The sequence below is a fragment of the Dromaius novaehollandiae genome, chromosome 3 (genome assembly GCF_036370855.1).
Source record: "Dromaius novaehollandiae isolate bDroNov1 chromosome 3, bDroNov1.hap1, whole genome shotgun sequence".
NCBI lineage: Eukaryota > Metazoa > Chordata > Aves > Casuariiformes > Dromaiidae > Dromaius > Dromaius novaehollandiae.
This window is the reverse complement of record NC_088100.1, coordinates 51,989,333-52,014,425: the sequence shown is the minus strand read 5'-3', so window position 1 is coordinate 52,014,425 and position 25,093 is coordinate 51,989,333. Positions and strand designations below refer to the sequence as shown.

The 25,093-nt window shown below is 37.7% G+C and overlaps 1 protein-coding gene across 1 annotated transcript in view; it reads right to left on the bottom strand.

The window, feature by feature from the left end:
* The window catches only part of SLC16A10 (solute carrier family 16 member 10), an 82,914-nt gene that overhangs the window by 37,036 nt on the left and 20,785 nt on the right, over positions 1 to 25,093 (bottom strand). The window contains exon 2 of the mRNA XM_026119941.2: positions 797 to 941. Within this exon, the coding sequence (XP_025975726.2) occupies positions 797 to 941 (145 nt within the window). The remainder of the gene's footprint in view (positions 1 to 796; positions 942 to 25,093) is intronic.

Below are 25,093 nucleotides of genomic sequence, written 5' to 3'. Positions count from 1 at the left end.
ACAGAAAACACATTTTTGCAAACCTGTCTGCATAGATATGTTTTCATCTATGTAGGAAACCCCTTCTGAATTTTGCTTCTGGTTGTCCTTCTACTTATTCTGGTAAGGGTGGAAAAGGGCAGAGTTAGGAAGTAAAAGTATCTGCAGTTTATTCTCCTGCTCTTTCTTACTCTCTCTTCCCTAACCAATTTCTAATGATACTTAAGATAAATAACTAAATTTCCTGCTTCCTCATCTTCCAGTGAGCATGCCCAACATGTCAGTTGCTCTTATATTTCTTAGAATTTATTCTGCAAGAGTTACAAAAATGTACAAAATGAAGTATTATCTGGAAGGGGGGGCACTCAACTACTGTGTTTTCACTAACTAATATTTTCTTAAAAAAAAACAGTAAGCCCTAGGTATATGTCATTACATCAAAGTTTTCACCATCTCAGTGTTTGGCAATTTGACCAGTAAGAACAGTGAAAAAACCATCTAATTTGACTGGAACATTAATGCCTTCATGGAAGTTACCATATATTTAATCAACATTAGAACAGTATTTTAAAAGTAAACAGTAAATAATAATTATAATAATAATAAATTACGGCTAAAATACAGCATATATCAAGAAGAGCAAAAAATACAATAAATTTATCCAGGACAATCTTATTTAAGTGCTCACCTCATACCATTAGTCTTGCTGTTGACACATTTAGTACCTCTTTTTAAATAGAGATATATAAAAAAATATATACCAAAACAAAACATATACATATACATACATATACATATATATATACTTTTTTTTTACCTTACAAAGGAGCTTGAAAGGAGTCCAGCAAACCCCACTGCTGCTCCAGTAACAGCTACTTTTCGGCAACCAAACAGGTCTGTGAATATGCTGACTATCGGAGAGCAGAAGAAGATCATCCCCATGGACAGAGAGCTCACCCATGCTGCAGAACAGAGAAAGCTAATATTTTAGAAGACAAGAGTGATTAAAGCTTTCAGGTACTATTTGTTTTAATTCAGCAACATAAAATCATATACAAAAGTGAAACAATTATGTAACTGTTTTAAATATATACCTAATGTGGTAAAAATTCAAGGCCCGAGAGATTTACATGATCAACTAATTTAGACATTATCCACTCCAGGAATGCAATTAATGATAGAAATAATTATTCTTACTCATTTTTTAAACACAATTATTCCCCCAGCACAAATACTGGTTTACTCACAGAGGCTCCACAACCATTCTGAAATCTATTACCACACATTTCACTGGATTTAATTCTAGCCTTTAATGTCTTTTAGCAGCTAGGGTAGCTGAAAAAGTAACGATTTTTTAACTCAATTACACAGAGCTAGATCATACTATTGAGTAAACTAATATTATCAATTTGCATAGCTTTTATACTGTAATATATAGACTAGGAGTATGATTTTATTTTAAAGCAAAACTGTGCTAGTATAACTGCTTCCTTAGATGATGGGAAAGTATCACTGCATCTGTTACTGCTTCAGCTCTACAGATGTTGTTAAAGCTGTACTTCTTTGTTTATAAATAAATCTTTAGATCAGCCACAAAAGTGGTGGGGTGTTTTTTGTTTTTATTTTTTAATCCAAAAGTACAGACTCACAGGCTAAAACATCTTCAAGTTACTTGGGTAAAAAAAGTATTTGATTCCTTTTGAGTTAAAATCAACTTTCTACTTCATTTTGTACAGTCATGTATTTAAAACCACATCATTTACCAGCTACCTTCTAATCGTTCTCCCAAAACTGTGTTAGTGATGCTATACCCAAAAGTTCTTCACTCAGGGCAAGTTACATTGTTATAACACAATATTTATAACAAACATATTTAGGTGAGTAAATGTCTCCCCCTAGATGTGCTTTTATTCAGGAAAAAAAATCCTGGTGTATCTGAGTAGTGGGAAAAGCTCCTGATGCAAAGACACACTGGAAAAAAATAAACTTCTTTTTGAATTGCCTGGAAAATTAAAGAACTCTATCTAAAACATTTTGGAATAGGTTTTAAATTTACGTAATTGCGGTTCCATTTAGAACCCCTTTCCTAAAGACATAGTTAGACAAACAATTGTGATTCAGTAACAAGGACACATAAAGTTAACATAAAAAATATAACCAAGAAACCTACAGAATAATATTTGGAAGGATATATATCAAGATTTAGAAGCAGCGTCATTAAGGGGCTGAAGAACCCTCCCATTGATGAAGATCCCATTGTGCTAGGCACTGTACAACAGAACAAAACAAACAAGCAAACAAAAAAATATTGTTCCTTCATCAGATAGTTTACAATACAAAAGAAAGCCAAAAGAGAACAGATGGTTAGAGAAAAACAGAAATACGAGTACAAGAAATAACCCTTATCTTAGGGTAAAGAATGATCTCAATGAACCACGACCTAACTGTTTTGGGGGTTTTTTTGTTGTTGTTTTGGACGGATTTTTTTGTGCACATGATAAACATTACAGAGTTTCAATGAGCAATTTAAAGAAGAGTGAGGTACTTTTATGGATATTTATTGCATTTCCTGGGTATGACAAACCCAGACAACATAGTCCTGTCAGCCATGCACCTGTGCAGCAAAAGGGACGCTAACCAAAAGGCAAGGATTTATAAAAGGTCTGGCCTTTCTCTTCCTCTGTATTCAAGGAAATGCACCCTCGGTATGGCAAGAGATGACTTTAAGAGACCTGTCCTGTGTTACAGCACAGATGGCTCCTGATGTTGCAAGACAACAGTGTACCAAGTGCAATTCATAGACAGAAGTCAAAGCAAGTAAATAAGTGCTCTCTCACAGACTGGAGACCAGCCAGCTGCAGAGCTGCTGGAGTCCTCGGGACTCCTCATCTCTTTCCTTACCTTTCCCAGAACGAGGCGTATGGAGCCTCCAGTTCTTCCGTCCAAAGGAAACTGAACACGGTAGAGGGAATGCCCATGGCTTTTCAGACGTACCGCGGCTCTGTCACACTGGACTTCCACTGACACCGCTGCGTGATGGGGCAGGGCAGGACTGGGAATCACAGACTACCTATGCCACTAGGGTATCAGCAAGGCCAAGAGAAGAAGCAGCTAGAGCTTGAGAAGCGGGCATTACAAGACACCAAGATGCACTGTAATCAGATTAGCCTTGGTAAGAAGGTACTGAGAAACAGCTGAAGCTCCTGCCAGCCTTTCTGCCTAGGTACGAGAGGACACAAAGGTGACTGCGGCACCAATGCAGCTCAGCAGAGATTACTGGCTAAGAGAATCCAATCTCATATGCACCCCCATCCCTGGGCACAAACAGGGGAAGAAACTGCTCAGCTGGAACAGAGTTTAAATAACTTGCATAAAGTCACAAAATAAATTAATTCAGAGCCACAAATACAGTCCAGCAGTCCTAATTTCCAATTAGTACAGGCTGTGATTCAAGTAGTTATCTCCTTGGTTTAATCAAGTAGTTTATGGTAATTCTTAATGTCTTATAGAGCTAATAAAATAATTAGAATATAAAAGCCTAAAGGAAAAACACTCAGCTGAAATTATATCCAATTAACAACATGCTGACTGTATTTTCATGTTTCCAGGTATTAATGAAAGAAATATGCCTTTCTTATCGCTTGATTTTCTTTTCCTCTTGTTAGCGCACTGCCAGGCAAAGCCTGAAATGAAGGAAGGGTTCCACTGATTTTCAACAGAACAGACAGAAAAGAGGAAGGACAATAGCGTTATCATCTGAAGCTTTTCAGAATGGCACTGTGACTAAAGAGCAGAACTGGGAGCCAGGAAATATTTATTTTTTACCCAATAAAAAAAATACAAAAACAAAACCACACACACCCTATCCATCCATGCTATATCATTTCCCTAGCTAAAAGGAAACTGGAGCCTTTTTGCTTACTTACAACTGTAAGTCCATATCAGGCTCTTAGGTCTTACAGAAATGTAAATTAGAGAGATGTTTTTGGCATGTATAGTATATGAACAACTTCATTATTTAACAAAAAATGTTAAGTTAAACCTAACAAGATGTATGTTTTTTGAGATTTAATGTCTTCATCCTTTGTGAAGAAACTCAGCATTAAAATAAAATTTACAATATTTCAATTCAGAACAATACTTGTGCGGATCATATTAATTTCTTTAAGGCAAACAAGTCTTGCTACAGTATCTTGATCAGACAAAGACATAAAATATATTAATAGACTCAAGTAATTTTTAAATTTCTTTGCTCAAATCAAATTTTAAGCATTCTTACACTTTTTTATTCCCTATAAAAAGGTACACAGAACTGTCTTCCACATTTTTAAATACAAATTACAATAACCACCCCAAATAAGTAACACAAAAATTACAAATGCAGCTTGCCAGAGTAATGAGAGTTCTCTAGAGTGGTTATTACATATTAATTAAAACACTTCTCCAGGCTACTGGCTGCCTTCCTGGCTACATACTGGCTATATTCCAGAGCTGCTAATTCAGATACTAATGCAGCACCTAATTGCTACATGTAACTGCATTCATATTTACACATAAAATACTTTAATTGCCATAAAAGAAAAGCTACTCCTTCTTTAAGGATTTAAGCCTTCCTTAGGCACTGGAACTTAAGATTTAACTCCTCTGAATATGTAATTGCATAATAATCCATTTCTGACCTTCCCTAGAAGATGTAACACTATTATTACTTAAGATAAAACACTGAACCAGATAATTTATTGATAGGATCTGTATCAAAAAATCTTTCTATGCCATTCAGGGATATAATAAATTACAGAAGAATTTATTATTGTAACCAAATTAAGAATCACAGCTACCTCTCCTTTGCTTATAAGAGTCCACTACAAATGCATGTAATGCAGCTGCAATCTGAACATATGTTCTATTTGTCTTAAACTATTTCTCTGTTCGGAAATCTATGGCTACAAAACTATACTATATACTCCACAAACACGCTGCTATTTTACCATGAGTTTGTTAAAAATCAGCCATATTTTAAATAATACCTGTTGTCTTTGGCAATTTGAGAGTTTTGGAAATCATTCCCTTTTTGTCACAGCTGGATTATGTAATCCACGCTTTTGTACCAAACTATGAACCAATGTGTCAAATCTTTTAGTTCATTCTCTAAATTTAAACAGTAGGAGTTACGTGACAATGTAACAAAAAGAGCATTAATAACATATCTCATTAGAATGTTTCATCGTGCATAAATTTAGATGAAGGCTACTCATCCATGGTATTTCTCCTTACATAAAAATTTTTCTATGCATTACAATAAGAAACTCCTCTCAGCTTTATCCTCACAAATGTCTTTCAAGCAGTTGGCTTAACACAGTAATAACACCCTTCATGTTTTAATGAACTTCACAAGATTTTTAAAGTATCTTCCCCTGGGAATTTTCTGGTTGGAGACAGGGAACAAAAAGGCACTGTCTGGAAGAGAAGTGATACGAGGGGAACAAAGGGAAGAATATTTAAATTGAGGTTTCAAAATCAACTTAAAAAATATTTGGTTTCCCCATATTAAAATCAGATACACATATTCATATAAGTCAAGCAGCAAAGCAAGACAGCACAATAAATACAACTCACTGCAGAGGCTGCAGAATAATCTATTAGGCACCACACACACTAAGACTACAAGTGAAAGCAAGCTTTCCAGATTTAATAGAATGGCAGACTCTTATGTACAAAAATCCATAGCTACACTTTATTTTTAAACATCCACAAAATAAGACTGGCCAACTATCCCCTAAACCAGTACCTCCACTTGCTGTCAGACATCCCTTCCTAAAATCTGTTCTCCCACTGTCCTATTATGTAACCAGTAGAGCACTCCAGGCTGTACTATACTGCTAATTCTTAAAAGTACAAACTATAATGATGCTGGATAAGGAGAAATCAGTGTGTTAACTCATAACGAACAGACACTACAGAATCAGGGACATGACTCCAAATGGTTCACAGCCCTTTTCTTCATTTATTAGATGGAAATAATACTTCCCTCACTTACTAAAGAAAATAAGTGAAATTCACATAGTTTGCTGGTAAGTACTCTAAAAAAAGAATGCTGAGGGAACTGGTGCACATCATTGCTAGGCCACTCTTGATTATCTTTCAAAAGTCATGGAGATCGGGAGAGGTGCCTGAGGACTGCAAGAAAGCTAATGTCACTCCAGTCTTCAAAAAAGGGTAAGAAGAAGGACCCAGGGAACTACAGGCCAGTCAACCTCACCTCTAGCCCTGGAAAGGTGATAGAACAGCTCATCCTAGATGTGAACACCATGCATATAAGGATAAGCAGGTGAATCAGGAGTCGTCAGCATGGATTCACCAAGGGGAAAGCACGCTTAACCAACCTGAGAGCCTTCTCTGGTGGGATGACTGGCTGGAGAAATGAGGGGAGAGCACTGGATGTTGTCTACCTTGACTTCAGCAAGGCTTTCAACACTGTCTCCCATAACATCCCCATAGGCAAGCTCAGGAAGGGCAGGCTAGATGACTGGACAGCGAGGGGGATTGAGAACTGGCTGAATGGCAGAGCTCAGAGGGTTGCGATCAGTGGCACAAAGTCTACTTGGAGGCCTGTAGCTAGAAGTGTCCCCCAGGGGTCAACACTGGGTCCAATCCTGTTCAACTTATTCATCGATGATCCAGATGAAGGGACAGACTGCACCCCCAGCAAGTTTGCTGAGGAGGAGTGGCTGATCCACCAGAGGGCTGTGCTGCCATTCAGAGGGACCTGGACAGGCTGGACAGATGGGCAGAGGGGAACCTCATGAAGTTGAACAACAGGACATGCAGAGTCCTGCACCTAGGGAGGAATAACCCCACGCACCAGTACAGGCTGGGGTCTGACCTACTGGAAAGCAGCTCTGCAGAGAAGGACCTGGGGGTCCTGGTGGACAACAGATTAACCATGAGCCAGCAATGTGCCCTTGTGGCCAAGAAGGCCAATGGTATCCTGGGCTGCGTTAGGCAGAGCACTGCCAGCAGGTCGAGGGAGGTGATCCTCCCCCTCTACTCAGCCCTGGTGAGGCCACACAGTTGGGAGCGCTGTGTCCAGTGCCAGGCTCCCCAATACAAGAGAGACATGGAGCTACTGGAGCGAGTCCAGCAAAGGGCTATGAAGATGATGAAGGGACTGGAGCGTCTCCCATATGAGGAAAGTCTGAGAGAGCTGGGACTGTTCAGCCTGGAGAAGAGAAGGCTGAGGGGGGGAATCTTATCAATGTGTTTAAATATCTGAAGGGAGGGCGTCAAGAAGATAGGGCCAGACTCTTCTCAGTGGTGCCCAGCAGCAGGATGAGAGGCAAGGGGCACAAACTGAAACAGGGGCAGCTCCGTCTGAACATGATGAAAAACATCTTTACTGTGAGGGTGACTGAGCACTGGAACAGGTTGTCCACAGAGGTTGTGGAGTCTCTCCTTCCTCGGAGATATTTAAAAGCCGTCTGGACACAATCCTGGGCAACGTGCTCTAGGTGACCCTGCTTGAGCAGGGGGGTTTGAACTAGATGATCTCTAGAGGTCTCTTCCAACCTCAACCATTCTGTGATAAGAAACAAATTATTTTTAAATGATGATTATGTAGAACAAAATACAGGAGGAGAAATATGAATGACAGATGTTTAAAAATTGTTCCATTCAGTTAGCGCTGTCCACCTCATATACTGAAAAGGTGTGAGAAAAAAAAAAAAGTAGTCTATTACTATAAAATCAGAATGCAGCCTCAAGATAACAGCTTAAATGCTGGTACTTACTAACTTCTGAATGCACAACTTCCTAATTTTAATACTATTTAAGAGGTTTTCCTTGTATTTTATAAAAATAACTGGAGGAAAATAAAGGACAGTATTTACAATATGTAACTAATAACTTGGTGGAAGAATAAAGGTTTATGATTTATGTAAGAATAAGGGAAGCATTTATTCTCCCAACCTCAAATCATTAGCAGCTGAGGGACTTCCTGAGCTGCTTTAAAAGAAAAAAAAAATTGGATATTTCAATGCATTTTTATCATTCAGGTGATTTCTCTTCCATGAACTTCCATGCTCTCCTGGAACACTTGTGTATGTTTAGCATCCACGACCTGTTATAGCAAACCATTGTCACTCAACCACAGACTGCGTGAAGGCCTTCCTTCTCTATTATGGTAATTTACGTAGAAGCATACTCTATACAGCAAAGGAAAAGGATGGCTTCCACAAAAAGTTTTGTTATGAGTGTAAGTGGGGAATTTGAGAGATCCTGTTTTGTAGGAAACAGAAGTGGTTGTTCCAAGTTGTTTCTTGAGATAGTTGGCTGATCTCTGGCTAGTAAGTAATAATTCCTTGCCTACACAATCACATTTACATGACATGTATTTTAGCAGTAGAAGAACTGCAGTACGGTGTAGATCAAAGACTAATTTAGTCCAGTATCCTGCTTCTGACCACCACAAAATGCTTAGACAAATAACATAAGACACAGGGCTAGCATACTGCAGAATACTTTTTCCCTGGCTATGTCCTCCTAACATCCAGCATCAGCAGCTTAGAAACTTCCGAAGCAGAAAGCTACATCTACCTATTCTTGAAGAGCATTTAGTTTTATCAAGAATTCTGGCTTCATGGCATTTTATTGTAATCATTTCCAGAACATGCACATGCACCACGTAAAAAAAAAAAAATAAAAAAAATTAAAAAAAAATAAATTCTCCTTTGTTTTGAACCTGCTAGTACTCTAGTAATTCCTCTGCTGTAAGAAACACAAACTGATCACCCCTACCAAACTTCCTCTTGCTACCGATGATTTTATATACCTTTATCAGAGCTGTTCAAACTAGTCTTTTCCAAAATTAATTACCATTGAGTTAGTTTGTCTTTGTATAGAAGATGCTCTATACATCTCCATTCATGCTCTTCTCCCTTAGTAAGCCTTCTAAGGGTATTACACTATTCATGAGATTAGGTAGTCAGAAATGCATATAGTATTTAATAGGCGGAGCAAACAATAGGTTTTTGTGAAAACATAGCTATATATGTTTTTCTTTCGTTCTCTATCTCCTAATTATTCCTATGCTTTTAAAAAACTTTTTCTGCTACTCTACAATAAAAATGCTTTTAGACAACTATCCATACTGACTAAGTGTGGTTTCTTCCAGCCACAAACGGTAGTGACTAATGTAGAGGTTATTGGGTTTTTCAGCATGCATTTAGATTATTTCCCCCACCCAGCAGAAGAATTGATTTGCACATATGCAACTGAATTTAATCTGCCATATTAATGCATAGTCATTCATCAATATCAGAACTTTTAGCAGTTCCCTGCAGGCAGCAAATTGCAAACTATTAATTCCAAATATTTGTTTATCATCAGCACATTTTATTAAATCTTTCTTTCTTTCATCAAATATATTTGTATGGGACCAGTGGCAATGGGGTTACTGGCATGGACTGTCCCCCAGCAACAACCCCAGTATGCAATAATCTCTTCAATGACAACTTACTTGGTAAAACTTTGCAACTCTGCAAAGTAGAGGAACAGTTACAAGAAGTGTACACCTTTCATTTAAACTTCTAGTAGACTGTAACACTTAAAAATGCTACTCATTTTATTTAAAGAATGCTCTATAGTTCATCTGAAAACTAACTGTTAAAACAATCAACCTTAATCTTTTAATTTTTATTTTCATGGGCAAATTTGCTTAGCTTTCAGATCTTCCATGCTCCATGCTGTATTTTATTAACTGGTTAAGTTACTTATTTAAGAATTCTTCAGAAGTAATGTAGTAACATTCATTTCATTGTTGAGAGCAAACATTTCTGACAGCACTCATATGAAAGCATAGTCCCTACCCTGAACAGTTAACAGATATTTATTTTATCATGCCACTACTTCAGAATATTTTAAGCGTTTTCTTAACAACAAGCAATGGAATATTTGGGGGAAAACTTATCTTTATTAGACTACGGGTGATTGAAAGTTCCGTAAGCATGTGTATTGTTGCAAGCTTTTTAAAGCCTGAAATAGAAAAAGCAAACTGAAGGTGAAGTAACATTGGGAGAGGATAAAACAGGCAAGCTCAGTATTCTGAAGCACTGACTCGACTCTCAGACATCTGGGATGCACCATCACAACATGAAATGCTGGTGCACAAAGCAGAGATGCCCATGGCAGTGGTGGACAGACAATTCATGTTGCGTAACATACTTCTGGAGGAAGACTGAATTAAAGATAACAAATTAATTAGATATATGCAAGACCCTGGGGCCAGATGGGATGCATCTGATGCTGATGTTCTATAGGGCTGTGCTCTACCACCTTTGAAAGATTTTGGTAATTAGGGAGCTCCCAGATGATTGGAAAGGCAAATATCACACCCATCTTCAAAAAGAGCATTGAGAAGGATCTGAGGAACTACAGGCTTGTCAGCCAGACGTCACTCAGTGCCTGGAAAAATTATGGAGCAAATCCTCCTGGAAGCAATTTCCAAGCACATGAAGGACAAGAAGGTAACAGGGAATAGCCAGAATGGATTTACCAAGTGCACATTTTGCCTGTCAGTATTTAATATGGGGGCAAACAATACGTTTCTATGCTAACAGCTATATTGATTAATCCGCTATGCTGCAATGACACACTATGCGAGTGAGGGAAGAACAGTGGATGTCATTTGCCTTAACTTCAGCATTGTTATCTACATCATCCTCCATAGTATTCTTGTAGCCAGAGCTACTGTGTGGATGGGTAGTTTATAACATGGGTGAATATTGGCTGGAACACCAGACTCAAAAGGCTTGTGATCCACAGTACAAAGTCCAGCCAGCAGCCAGTTGTGAGCAGTGTTCTTTACGGGCCGTTACTGAGTCGATGCTGCTTCACACCTTTACCAACAACCTGCAAGATCATTGCTGCCCTTAAGTTCATGGATGACACCAAACCAGGAAAAGCAGACAATATGCTAGAGGACAGGGCTACCATTCAGTGGGAATTCAACATGCTCAATGGGCCAACAAATATCAGAGTTCAAAGGCAAATGCAAAATCCTGCACCTGAGACGCCATAAACCCATGCACCAGTACAGGCTAGGGGTCAACTGCAAAGAAAGCAGCTTTGGAGAAAGAGACACAGGGGACCCATGGGCAAGAAGTTGAATGTGAGCCAGCAGTGTGCCCTTGCAGCGAAGGCCAACTGCACTTTGGGCTGCATTTGGAAGAGCATTGCCAGCAGGTGGAGGGAAGTGTTTATCGTCTTGCATTCAGCACCAGTGAGACCACATCTGGAGTTCTGTGTCCAGGTTTGGGCTCCCCAGTACAAGACAGGCATTGACGAACTGGAGTAAGTCCGGTGGAGGCCACCAATGTGCTTATGTACGTGCAGAGGCTAAGAGGGCTGATTTGTTCAGCCTGCAATTGAGAAGGCTAGGGGCTGGAGGGGAATCCAATTACTGTCTTCGAGCACTTACTACAGAAGATGGTGCTAATCACTTTTCAGCGGTGCACAGTGACAGAAAAAAGGAACAACTGACACAAACTTCAATAAGGAACATTCCAATTAGATATTAGGAAGCAATTTTTTGCCATGTAGGTAGTCAAACGCTGTGATGAATCTCCATCCTTGAATATTTTGAAAAAAATGAATGGCTAAGGCCACGAGGCAATCTGATACAACTTCAAGGTTCCATTTATTTTTGAGGTTAGCCCTGCTTTGCGAGGGGGGTGTTAGACCAGATGACCTCCAGAGTCTCCTCCAATTTAAGTTATTCTATGATTTTATAATTTATAGAAAAAATCCATTTTAAACCCTTGCTTCTTGAAAACAGAGTGCTGAGGATTATATAAACAAACCTTAGCAGTTCTTCAGATAATAAATAAATAAATAAATAAAATCTTAGGCTGGAAATGTTGGACTGCCCAGCTTTCTCTTGTTTTTGATAATTTAGAACTAACTCCTGTTGTCATAAACATAAAAGTGTATTGCTTGTTCTAGTCATAAAGCTCATAAAGATGATTCCATTAGAGAAAGCATGCATTTAAGGCCTAAAAATAAATTCATGACAACACTACCACAGGAAGTATCCTATACTCTGAACTCAGGTTACATGACTATAGCCTTCAGTTTATTTACATCCCAGTGTATGGCTTTCAGACGTCTAAACTAGGTTCTCCGTTAAAGCAGTATTATCAAAAACCAGATCATTTAATTTAAATGAAAATCCTAAAATATTTTGAGCAACAAGAAGGAAGTTTTAGTGTCAAGGAAATAACATCTCTTCTAGACACCAAAGCTGCCTTGAACAGGCTGCAAGAATCAGAACAATCTATGAAGGATCCAGTCGGAATGCCACGAACACACTCCAAGAGATTATTGCTAAGGTTTATGAATGAGGGACGAGAAGTATCCAACATGAATACAAGACACCGATTTTTTCCCCAGGAGTTGCGCAAAAGACTCTTCCTTTCTCTTGTCCCTCAGAAATAAGTCTATTATTAAGTAACCTCATTACCGAAAGATGCTGGGAAATGTAATTAGTTGGAAATCAAGAACTGGATCCCAATAAAGACATCTTTTAACAGACATTCTATTACCGTAATCAAACTATTTGCTATCACAAGCATGAATGTGTAACCTCTAGCTGTTTTCAGCAGACATAAGTCTTTACCAGACATAGACCGAATGAGTTTATTCTGAAAAGATGAAACACAGCACTGATTTTACAAATATTCCTAAGTTTTAATATGCTTATGCATAGCATCCCTTCTTCAGTATACATGCCCTCTGATGGTCCACAACTTCCTGCCTATTTCAGATAGTTTGTATGTGTCATTTTGATCTTGATGCAACAGGGTATAAAGAAGCCTACGCTTGCCAGTATATTGTAAAATCAGCAAAAACGAGAACATCTAATGTGAGTAAGGAAGAAAATCAAGTCATGACATATACTGATTTCATCCAAGGCTTTTACACACATTTTATGTTCTCTGATATAATGTGTGAGAAACACATGAAAGACCAAGTGCCAGAAGAATTCATGTATATCCTTAACAGTGATTCTCCCCAAGCTTGCCATCTACCCAGGCAGCAATAGACTAGTTTTACCCTCTGCCTTCATAAGTAATGACAATACAAGAGCAGAATTCTTACTGAATCCATATAAGCATGGGGGGGGGGGGGGGGGGGGGAATGAGTATTCATGACTGACAAAACATCCAGTATCACTCCAGTCATCTGATTATTTAATGAATTTAACTTAAAGTTACCCAGTTACCCTCACTATCATAACAGTTACATGAGCTTGGGCAGAGTCTGGGGGGCTTTTTGCTAGCGGTTTTCTCTCCTGCCCCTTTTTAAACAAATCGACAAAACAGATCAGTATTGGTGAATCCAAAGCAAGTATTGTAGAAACTTATCATGACATTTTCTTCAAACTATAGGACACAAAATAAGAATCTGAAATGGTTAAAGAAAATAAATTTCCTTATATGTAAGCAACTTCTACTACTACAGGGACTGCAGATCTTCCATATAGTTAAAAAAATACAGAGGAAAACAAACTAAAGTTCAAGTTAGTAAAAGCTAAAATAAAAAACGCACTATTAGGCAAAATATTTTTGATAGAGATTGTAAGTACTGAACCTTCAGGATCCTTTAAAGGAAGGCTGAAGTCAATCATTAACAGAAAAACACATGCATTTGGATTTCATGGCAAACTGAGCTTGACCTTTGACACTTAATAAAGTCTGAAAATGCTGTGGTAGGAAGAACAAATAAGGAACAGGTTGATAAGAAATGCCTGTAATCACTTGTTTTTCCCTTTAGAAGTCATACAAGAATGCTTTCTGCTGACTATCTGAGACAGCTTTTAAAGCACAACATAATCATATTTTTAACTAATGGTCTGAAAAAATTTGAATTCCAGACCTGATTTCCAGCCTTGTTTTCCTCTTCCCTTCCCTCTCCTCCCCCCAAAGTAGCAATGATGTCTTTATTTTTTTAAAGTACTAAACAGTTGAACAGTAAGGATCATGTTCTGTTTTGGTTTTAGATCAATCACATTCTGCATAAGAAAGCATTAGCCACCAACTTCAAAGATGGCAGCCTTATTTGCTAGAAAGGGCTACTCCTAACTGCTCTCACAACCACATCCACATCCAAAACGTATCTGCAACTAATTATGTCATTCAATGGTCTCATACTTTCATAACAAACTGTAACACACATCAGACCTCCAGACCCAAATCCTGAAATTCTGATTTTCCTGAATTCTGAAAATATCCTGAAATAAATGAAGCCAATACTTTTCCTTCCCCCGCTGCAACACCAAGTATTTGCACTGGGACAGGACCTGCAAATCAAGATTACTATTTAAAAAGCACAAACATACATTCCACTTCTGCAGCATCAGAAGTCCTTGTGAGAACACAATGATGAAGATTAAGACAGAAAACATATAGAAATCCTATTTCACAAACAACTTTGTTGCAGTATTTGAAGTTTGGGAATGCAGTTTGCAGGCAAGCAGCTGGCAAACAAATCCTGAATTTTCACATATAAAGATCCTTCTCAATCCATCCAAGTTGTCTAAGAGACTCCATTACATTTCAGTGAATCGGTGAGCATCTTCAAACGAGATTATAACAGCATGTATTCTCTAAACACATCAACCCACATTCTCCCTTATCTTCTGTAGGTCTCTACAGAATAATCAAATTTAATTCAAATCTTAAATCCTTATCTTCACTGTATTAAAAGGCTCAAACTGCTGTTTATCTAAAAGATCACCTAATGTTATCAAACACTATTCCCCACCCAAAACCAGTAAATGAGAGCATCACATTCTGGGCTTGGCAGGCTAATTACAAGTCCCTATTTGCAAAAGGGAACAGATTATTTACTGTCAAGAAAAAAAAAAATACACTAACCAAACCCAGAATATCATTATACAAAGCAAATAAAACTGAAGAACAAAGTGCTTTTAGGACAAATCATTTAGATGCTATAACCTTTTACATAAGAAAGAGAAGCGTTTATTTTGAAATAGGACACGTCAATCCAAAGAATGGACATGCGTTCAGAGACATGTGCAATTATTCAGTATTAAGAGTACAAACATTGAACGATACAGCAAAATCCTGACTTTGCAAGTACAACAACAATCTTGTGATTTAAATTACGTGGAAAGCTGTATTTGACTTAAAAAGAAGCAATCTTTTGAGGGTAAAATAACATGACACAAATACGTTCAGTATAGTTACCTTCCATATCCAACTATTTAAAAAAAAAAGTAAACGGTCTTTGTGAATTTGTGTCTCATCACAAACGCATTGCCAAATGGAAATACAAGTCCAAAACTGAACTCTTAAAACATGCAGTTTTCACGGGAGGGAAATTGTTACATGCATCATATTGGTCCCCTCATCTCCCATTCTCTTCCTCACAAATACTGAAAACTCAGTAGAGTAACAAGGGCACATTACGTTTTTGCATAACAAAAGATGCATTAAAGCATTCTCATTTTGAGAAGGTTAACTGGAAGAGGGAAACATATTTGCACGGAAAGCTTGATGAAAGCAAATATAAGAAAAAGCCTGTATGGCAGGGTAATTCACTATGTGAGTACATGCCCTTTATATCAGTTACATGCACATGTGACTCAGCTTGTACACTCTGTAAACCTCATAACCAAATGAGCCAGCCACTGTAACTTTTGATCTTGTTTCTCTATCTCATCTCCCTTCAAAGTTTTCAAGTCTGCCAATATTACTTACTGGGATAATAAACTGTTTTTTTAAATTTATGTCCAAGTACTTGGGCAGTTATTCATTTGATTTCTGGAAATCCAGATGCCCATGCATCTAGAAAACCTGAACAAAATTCTATTTTGCATATACAAAGTAATTTCGTCTCAGATGTACAGTAAGATGGACAAAACCCAAATGCATTTGACTCACTGCATATGCAATATTTCACATATGCAACTAAGTCTGACATAGCTCCAGGACACACATTAACTACAGCTTGTTGAAGTACCTGTTTGCAGGTTTGCAGTTTATATCTGTGCCCTCTAGTCTAATATCCAGATTGCAAAAATCAAAGTAAAACATTGTGCATATTTTTGTTTCTAAATAATACCACCACGGTTTCGACTAGTCTCCAGATACTTGCTTTAACACAAATTATTAGTTAGCACTGCAAATACTTTCCAGTGCTGATAATTATAATTTAGATGATATTTATACTTAGTAAAGGACAAAAAAATATATTTTTTAAACAAAATCTTCTTGCTGAGCTGCTGAATTACAGGCCCCCTCTTCTAACTACTCAAGTGTGTTTTTTCCTTAGGAAACACTACTGAGTCACAAACATGAAAGCAAACACTTCTTCCTCAAAAATGTTTTTAAGGGATGCATAACTATTTTAAGGTCATAATCTACAGCTGAGATTTTACAATGTACTGAGTTTATCAAAAGAAAGCACTTTGAATTCAGTCTTTTGTAGCCATTTTCACACATCAATCATATTTCACTCTCAGCACCAGGTACTTCCATAGCAAGTTCATCTTAAAAGACACACAAATGGGCAAATAATTTGGCTACTTGTGCATCATTTTATAATTTTAAGATGACAGTATTTCTTCTGAGCCAAAATTCTATTTACTTGAGATATGGCACAAATCTTGCTCTCCAACATTTGTCACACATGTAGATACTTCATAGCATTTCAGGTGGTCTCCTTTATCACACTGCATTGCTTTGTAAAAGTGATTTTGTTATGTTTAAAAGACATCCCATCAGTTCTCAAAATACTGAGTGTTTCTAAAGAAAATATTTCCTTTAGGTTTTCCAAATTTTATACAGGTAAAATCTAGTTTCAAAAAATAACAGAGCAGTAGTGTGCACATAAATAAAATGCATATATAAAGCAATGATATTTGGAATAAATTTGTTGTTTAACTCAAGAAATACATCTTTCTATGCAAACCATATTTCCACTAGCTTATTTATTCTTTTACTTTGGGCCCCACCTATTAACGGTCCTTTCCCAAAACTACGATATGTATTCTTAGCTAATAATCAAAGTTAAAGTCAGCAGACACAACTTTTAAAGATGCTTTTCAAGAAAGAATCCTTGTACCAGAATACTGCTTGATAAGGATTCCACTATCTTAAAAACTAAATAAATGGTTTGACTAAGTATTTTGCTGTATTCTGAGAACTATCAGAAGTCCAAAGCACTTATTTAATAAGCACGTACAACAGCAAAAAAAACTGTGAGCCAATCATTCTGCTGTTTCATTTCCTCCCCCATTTTTCACCAATGCCTTTAGCTCTTCAGATTTCTGGGTGGCTGTATTAAAAAGACTCTTTGTACCCAACATGAGCAAACAGACATATGCACACACTATCTAGTATGAACTTTTTCTCTGAAAACCTGGATGAAAACAGTTTATTACTTCCTAAAAGTAATAAAGTTTGGGGGGGGGGGGTGTTTTTTTAAATGAATGAACTGAAAAATTTAGTCTAGAGAACTGCTGGAGTCAGTCATCTCTCTGACCTATCTCATGATGGCTGGAAGAGCTTAGGGTACATCAGTGACATATTTATTCCCTAGCCATTCACTAGAGGATCTTTATTTCAGTACTTGTTGGAAAGGAGCCCAAATCCACCACACCACGTACCAAATGTGACAGTCTTGCTTGAATTGGGCAAATGTGAAATATTCTTTCCTGCAGTGACTCAGCTTTTTTTGTTATGTCAATGGCAAGAACTGGTCCACGACAGGGTTTTTTTTCCCGTTACATTACGCAACAGTGCATTACAGAATACTATACCAGCACAGTGGCTGTTAGTATCAATAAAGAAAAGCACTGAAGTTTTTCTGCTAAAGGATCAATCACCATGAACACTGTACTCAAATCTCTCAGAAGAGCCTCAGCATTTTAAATGTGTTTTTATTTTAATCAGTTCACAATCTAAGCACCAAGTAGCTTGGCTACCAGCATTTCTATAACCATGTTTACATCCATGTCATCTCCAAAATAGCACCCACACTAGGTCATTAAAGAATTACACCAGTTTGCCAACTTCGCTGCCATAAACCTTGATTATAAATGAATGAGCAAGCTATTACTTCATATTTCTAATATTAAGCGGAGGGAACGAAAAGGCTAAAAATAATATTAACCCTAACAAAAATGATATCACATGATAAATAGTAACTGGCACTAGATAATGTTTGTGAATACTGCGTATATAATACAGATACACGCTCCTCAGAAAACAGCTATACTACATACACAGGGTTGTTTGGTTTTCCAGAACATAGAAAAAACAGAAAACTTCCAGCTTCTATAATGATCCGAAAAACTTAACACACAGGGCTTTTTCCACTGACAAATAAATTATAATTGAGGGTACAAGATATAGAAAAAGCAACAGAACAAGGAAAAGCATTGTCACATGTATGAAAAAGTAGATCCACCATGCAAGATCCTGAACAGGATCTTTAAGTTCTATTGCTCACACCCTACAAACTCTGTTGAGCTTGGTTTAATGCCTACTGAAGACAGACATCACTGCTGAGCTTAACAGGCATCAGATTGTCTTCTATGAAGCTCCATCTGTGCACAGAACTTAAAAGAAACAAAAAGAAAGAGCTATAGTTCTATTTAAAATAATACCTCAGTCCCTCCCTTGAGGACCAAGCTTGTTTTCTCAAGAACTTGCACTTGACGTACAAGAACAATTAGCCCTTCCGCTTGATTTGAGGAAACACGTGCCAGTAAAAGAGCAATAATACAATAAAGCTTACCCCAGGCTGTCTAGACAAGATAGGGAGTTTCAATTTTAAAGTTCAATTTTAAGTCCACCATCTTAAACAAAGGACTTTTCATTTATTAGTGTCCTTTCAGAAGCAAACCAATTCTCCTGAAGAGCTACTGTAGCTGTAATTCTCAGCTACAACACAGCTAACTAATGTGGCATCAGAAGTGCTAAATTGTATTTCTGCGAACAAAGAGGGCTTCTCAGTTGCACTAAATTAATGCACTTTCCCGTCTGTCAGTTTGATGCACCAGAGGCCTCCCTGTCAGTTAAATTCATAAGTAACTCTTTTATATCCATAAAACAGTTCTTACTGGTATTACGCTGACAAAAAGAAAACCACTGGGAAGCTCAGCACTTCCTTCCAAAAACTCTCAAAGTGCAAGAATAGTTGTTAGGACATAGAGCGTGCTTCCTTGCAGCAGCTGGAATACAAATTAGAAAACCCAGCAGCTGCTCTAAGCCAGATTACACTGGCTAATAAACCAAAACATCCAAAAAGAAACAGGATAGCTGAAGACCAAAGTATTCTAAGTCTCTTTTCAAGATTAAATAACACACTTTTAGGTAATGATACCCAATCAGAAACATGGAAAATTAACCCATGTAACTTCACCTTGAAGGTCCCAGCAGGTGCAATCAAAAAGTGAACCCCCCAAAACAGGTATTAATATGTCTGTCTGTGAGCACAATTTGGAAGAACTTTCAAGTAAGATCGCAAATAAAAATTTCAGTCTGATAGACTATACAAGTAATTATCTATTGGAAGTGTGGACAGCAACAAAAAGATAGTATTTTTTAAATTATTCTGAAATTATTCAAAACTAAAGCTTATTACCAGTGTTCCTTTAGCTCAAAAGCTTCACAAAGAACAACTATGTTAACAGTCAACAACCAAGCTAGCTCAAACAAAACCGAAAAGCAACAGGGCCTGCTTGCTTTCAATTCACCCTGTAGACAAGAGTGCAGAAAGCTGTGCTGGTTGTGCTTTAGTTAGTAAAAAGCAACAGGTGCCCAAAAAAGAAGGAGCCCTTGGCAGTTCAAACCTGGTAACTACTCCATTCAGTCCTCTAGGACTCCATCACCAGAAGAAGGTTACTGCTCTTCAAAGTTGTTGTTGGAGCCAAACAAGAGAAGGAAGGCTGGCTAGCTGGGCAAGGAATGAGTATGCAGAGCCCATGAGAAAAAACAGATTAGGAGGCACAGGGAAACTGCAATGAACTTGAGCAGGTTAAGAGGATTTAGCAGCAGGGAATTCTACATGCATGAACAGGACAGGACCCTGAGATACCAAGAATAAGAGAAGGATTAAACTGATTAGCCCCAATGGCTCAAGCTAGTGTCCTAAGTTTCCTTTGGCGCTGGCAAGGTAGAAAAAAGCAAGGAAAAGAGAGACAGAAGACTAGAAAATTTTGGATGACAGGCAGTAGTTTTAATAATAATACAGATAATAGGTCTGATGAACACAGTTAGGCAATTTAAAGGAGGGCGGGGGAATGGGACAGGTAAGAGAAATGATACCACAGCAACAAAGGAAACAGCCCACACCACTTGCCCACATCTACCACAGGCGTTAAGCAATCACATATACTGTTCTTTCACAGACTATTTTGTTTCCGACCCAGTATATCCCAATGTTCAACTGGGGGATGACTGGGCTGCAGGAGAAATTCCTGCTTTCCTAAATAGCATATAATACTAGTTTATTGTGGGAAAAAAAATGATACAGCAATTTAAACATCATACCACTCCAAATTCAGCATTCTTTCATGTCTCAAATTTAATTAATTTACTCCCTGGGTATTCTTGGCATGCAAGTCTCTCAGTTTAAAGACAAATTCAAACAACTCCATATAGCGATTCAATAATGTTGCATTTTAACACATTCTCAGATGGCAGCTTATGTGGTGCTTACCATTTAGGCTAGACAATGCAAGGTAGCCTCACTTGCATCCTGAAGGAATTTCTTAAGATTACCTACTCAACAACCCAATGAAACTGGCAAGAAGAGTAAAACTTGTTAGAAAACAAGTGAAAAAAAAGTAAAGCTTGTTAAAAGAAAACACAGGAAAACTAATTAGGGCAAAAATTTGATCTAATAAATTATTCTCCATGAATAATGATCAGCTTGTCAAAATTCATAGTCTTTGTTCTCATGAAGCTCACAGCTAGAAACAACAGGGATATTTCGGGTCAAGAATGAGGTTTTTTGGCAAAAACTACACAAAAGTTTGTGCATAGCTCTTGCCAACACCATGCTTAGCTTGAGGCAAAGCTGTTACTTTCAGGAGCACTGAACTGACTCAAATTCTTTTTAAAAAGTTTTCCTTACTAACACTATCCACTAATGAAGACTTACCTTCAAGGATATTACAGACTTCATATGAGAAATTACAGAAACTTTGAAATAAAATAAAGAGAAACAGAGAGAGAGGAGAAAAGAAAGACATAACCAGCAAAGTTCTACAAATATTTAGCTTCCTTTGGTAAATGCAGCTAGGGACAGTCTCACAGAAGACAGAGGCCGAATTCAGTGCTGATGTTGCTCACACATGTGGCTACTGTCTCAAACAGGGTTATTCCTGCTCTTATTAAGAAGCCTGCACAGAAGCAGATTCTTCTAAAGTCAGACTATTCCCTCCCCCAATCAAAGAATACCTCTACCTAATCTTGCCAAGACAAAATGCTCCTATATGCTTCTCAAGGTTTGTCACCTCAGATGGTAGCTTTCCTGATAATCAGTACTAAAGATCTTTCTGGGCACAGGCTGCTAGGAGCTTCATGAAGAATACTTACCCTTTTATATCTTTAATACAGACAGATAAAATAGAGTATTATAAAAAAAATAAAAGATGATAGGAAAAATATTTTTATTCTCATTTGATTAAAAAAAGTAGCATCTCTGAATGATAGAGACGATTAGGAATTGTTTTAGAAAACTAATCTTTCTTCTAGGTGAAGAAAGGCATTTCAATAATTCACTTTAGAAAAAATCTCTTTAAATATGTATTTTATGCAGTTGTTAAGGAACTAGAATTACAAAAAAAATGAAGACTATCTTGTTCTTTATTTTACAAAGCAAACTATTTTTTAGGAAGATTCTCTTCCTCCTCTTCTAAAAGTTTATTGAAGAAAGCAATAAACCAAAATGGAAGGATTTGTTCACTATAATTGTCTCCTCTGATGCAAGGCCTCCTCAAAATAGATATGCAAAAGCTCATGATACTTATGCAGCTAACAGAACCTTCTAAATACTTATCATTCATCAAACAATCATGAATCATACAATTAAATGCCCTCTGAATGATTAAAACAATGATTAAAAGTCATCACTCACTGAGCATATTTGGATAGGGTAAAGTAAACATACCATTCAAAACAGGCTTGATGTTAATTGCTTCGAATTTGTTAAAGCTTTCAACAAAAGATTCATCCATCAAAAAGGACACTTAAAAAAACAAAGTTTTCATAGGATAAGAGGAAAAGACCTCTGAGGTACCAGTAACTGGCTCAAAGAAACAAGCAGAGGTCAGATTCACATACAGACAGCAGTTACCAGCAACATTCAGAGGGAATTTGTGTTGAGTCCCCTGCTGTCTGATACGTTAACAAATAATCTGGAAAAGGACTAAAACGACAAAATTTCTCACCTTAGAACAGAGAACTGAGGTAACTGGCTGAGAGCTACAGCATCACGGATGACATGGGAGGGTGAATATGAAATGATTTTTATTTATTTCTCATAACAAGACAAAAACAGGGGTAGGATACTCCCAAAGTTATCAGACAGCACATTTAGAACACAAGGAAGTGAGAGCCACAAACAGGAAACAAATTCAACTGTGCCTCCTTTACCACAGAGTGTTCTGAAGTCCAGAACAGGTAAGTGACTTTGGAAAAGGCAATTCATACAGGGCAGGCTTCTCTCGCTTGCCAAGTCCAAAAACCATTGAATGGCCAAAGAGAAGAAGGTATACAACAGGAAGGACCCCTTTCTAATCTTTGTAAGCATTCATTACTTATTGATACTGGATACAGAACTGGCTTAGATAGATTTGAAGTGTTCTTATCATTTTTGTTATTTACTTGTGCATGACCCATATCATGCAACATGCAGTGTTATGTTCTCTCTTCTTCATTAACCATTAAAGCCATATGGCTTGTTTTATGAGACATAATACAGATGATGAAGGCTTCACATTTCAAGTCTGTGGACAACACCAAATTGGAAAGAGCAACTGATATGCTAGAGGATAGGCCTGCTAAGTGCAGGGACTTGAACAGGCTGAGAAATGGGCCAACAGGAACCTCCTGGAGTTCGATGAAGGCAAATACAAAGTCTTGCACCTGGGATTGAAAAATCCCAGAAACCCATATAGGCTGGGGGTCAACTGTCTAGAAAGCAGCTTTGCAGAAAGGGACATGGTGGACAAGTTGACTCTGAATCAGCAGCAATGAAGGCCCACTGCATTCTAGGTTGTATGAGCAGAAGTGTTGCCAGCAGGTTGAACGAAGTGGTCATTCAGCACTCATGAGACCATACCTGGAGTACTGTTCAGTTTTGTGCTCTGCTGTACAAGACCAGCATTGATAGCAGAAGGCTATCAACATGACTGGCAGGTGGAGCACCTGATGTACGAGGAATAGCTGGGAGAACTGGGTTTGTTCAGCCTTAAGAAAAAGACAAGTGGGGGTGGGGGAGGGGCAGAAATCTTACTGCTGTCTACAACCACCTAATGAAAGGATTTACAGAAAACAGAGCCAGTGTCTACTGCCCTGCAATAAGGCAAGAGGCAGGAGACAAGCTGGAACACAGGGCATTCAACTAGATATCAGGAAGCAATTATTCACCCTGAGGGTGGTCAAACACCAGAAAGTGTTGCCCAGAGCAATTGTAGAGTCTCTGTCCTTGGAGATATTCCGAACTCAACTGGACCCTGAGCAATCTGATCAGACTGAATTTGCTTTGAGCAGAGGACTGGACTAGATGGCCTCCAGAGAGCCACTCCAACCTAAATCATTCTACGGTTTTATGAATACAGACATCACAGCCAGAAGAGTGTTGTGAAAGACTGGAAGTAAAACAAGGCTACTTTATCTAAATCTACTGCCAGTACTACACTTGAAAGGAAAGGTCATAGATCTTTCTGGCAATTAATAGGATGCTCCCTGAAAGCAAAGCATTACAAATTGAGTTAGTGGAACAGTTTCACACAATTAAAATCTCCTCTCCATAGCTACCAAATACAAATAGGAAGATAACAAAAGTAACCATCTCTTTTCCTTGCTTCAGTTATAAGTGAAACATTTTTTGGATTACCCTAAAAGTTTGTCCAAGAATGGTCCAAGCTGATAACCGTAGATAAAACAACAATTTTAATCATAGAATTTGTGCCAGAAAGTTATGTAGCCTATTTACATATTTCCATCAGTAGCTTCTGATTCTCTTTGGATGAAATCCTCATTCCACTGAAGATGCTTATTTAAAAGACAATGGACAACAGTTCAACTCAGGTATTCGAAAAACTTTATGAGCAGGTTTAGCACCAGGACTGTTTTTGCAGGCCATGTTCCTGTCACTGAGCACACTGATACAATTTAACCACTAGTTAGCAGCAACAATCCAAATTCCTTCAGAAAAGTATCTGAACATTTGTGTCCAAGATGCGAGTTACCACAGTTTCTTGTGATACTGTGTTCTCAGATCGCCTTCAAAGGGTAAGTCAAACATTTTAAACAATGAAAGTCTTAGAAGCCTGAGAGCATGTGAATCAACACTCTCTGATAAGGAATCTGACTTGTCTTAGATAGCAATCCAAAACAGTTAAGTAATTGGTACTGATTTATTAATAACATGCATAAGAAGTTCTTAATTTTAAATATTAATAGAATTCCTTATGTCCAAAGTTACCCCCCCCCCAAAAAAAAAAGAAATCTAAAATATGTTAGGAATAAAGATAGAACATCCACCATAGCAGATGTGCCACTGGAAAGTTAGGAGACACATGGTAAACACAAAACAAAATAAACTCTTCAGTAGTCACTTGGGATCATCGGATAATTTACAACTTAAGTGGCTGCTTTATATTTAAAAAATTGCAAGTTCAGGACCTTTGTCTTTATTTATACAGTGGTGCTGAACAAATGCTCTATTATACCACTCAAGCATTTTGGTTTATTAAAATAAACCATGCAAGACTCTTATGCATACATATGTATAAATTCTTATGCACACGCCATCTTCTTTGTAGAGAAGTTGAGCCATCTTGTTTTATGTTCACCAG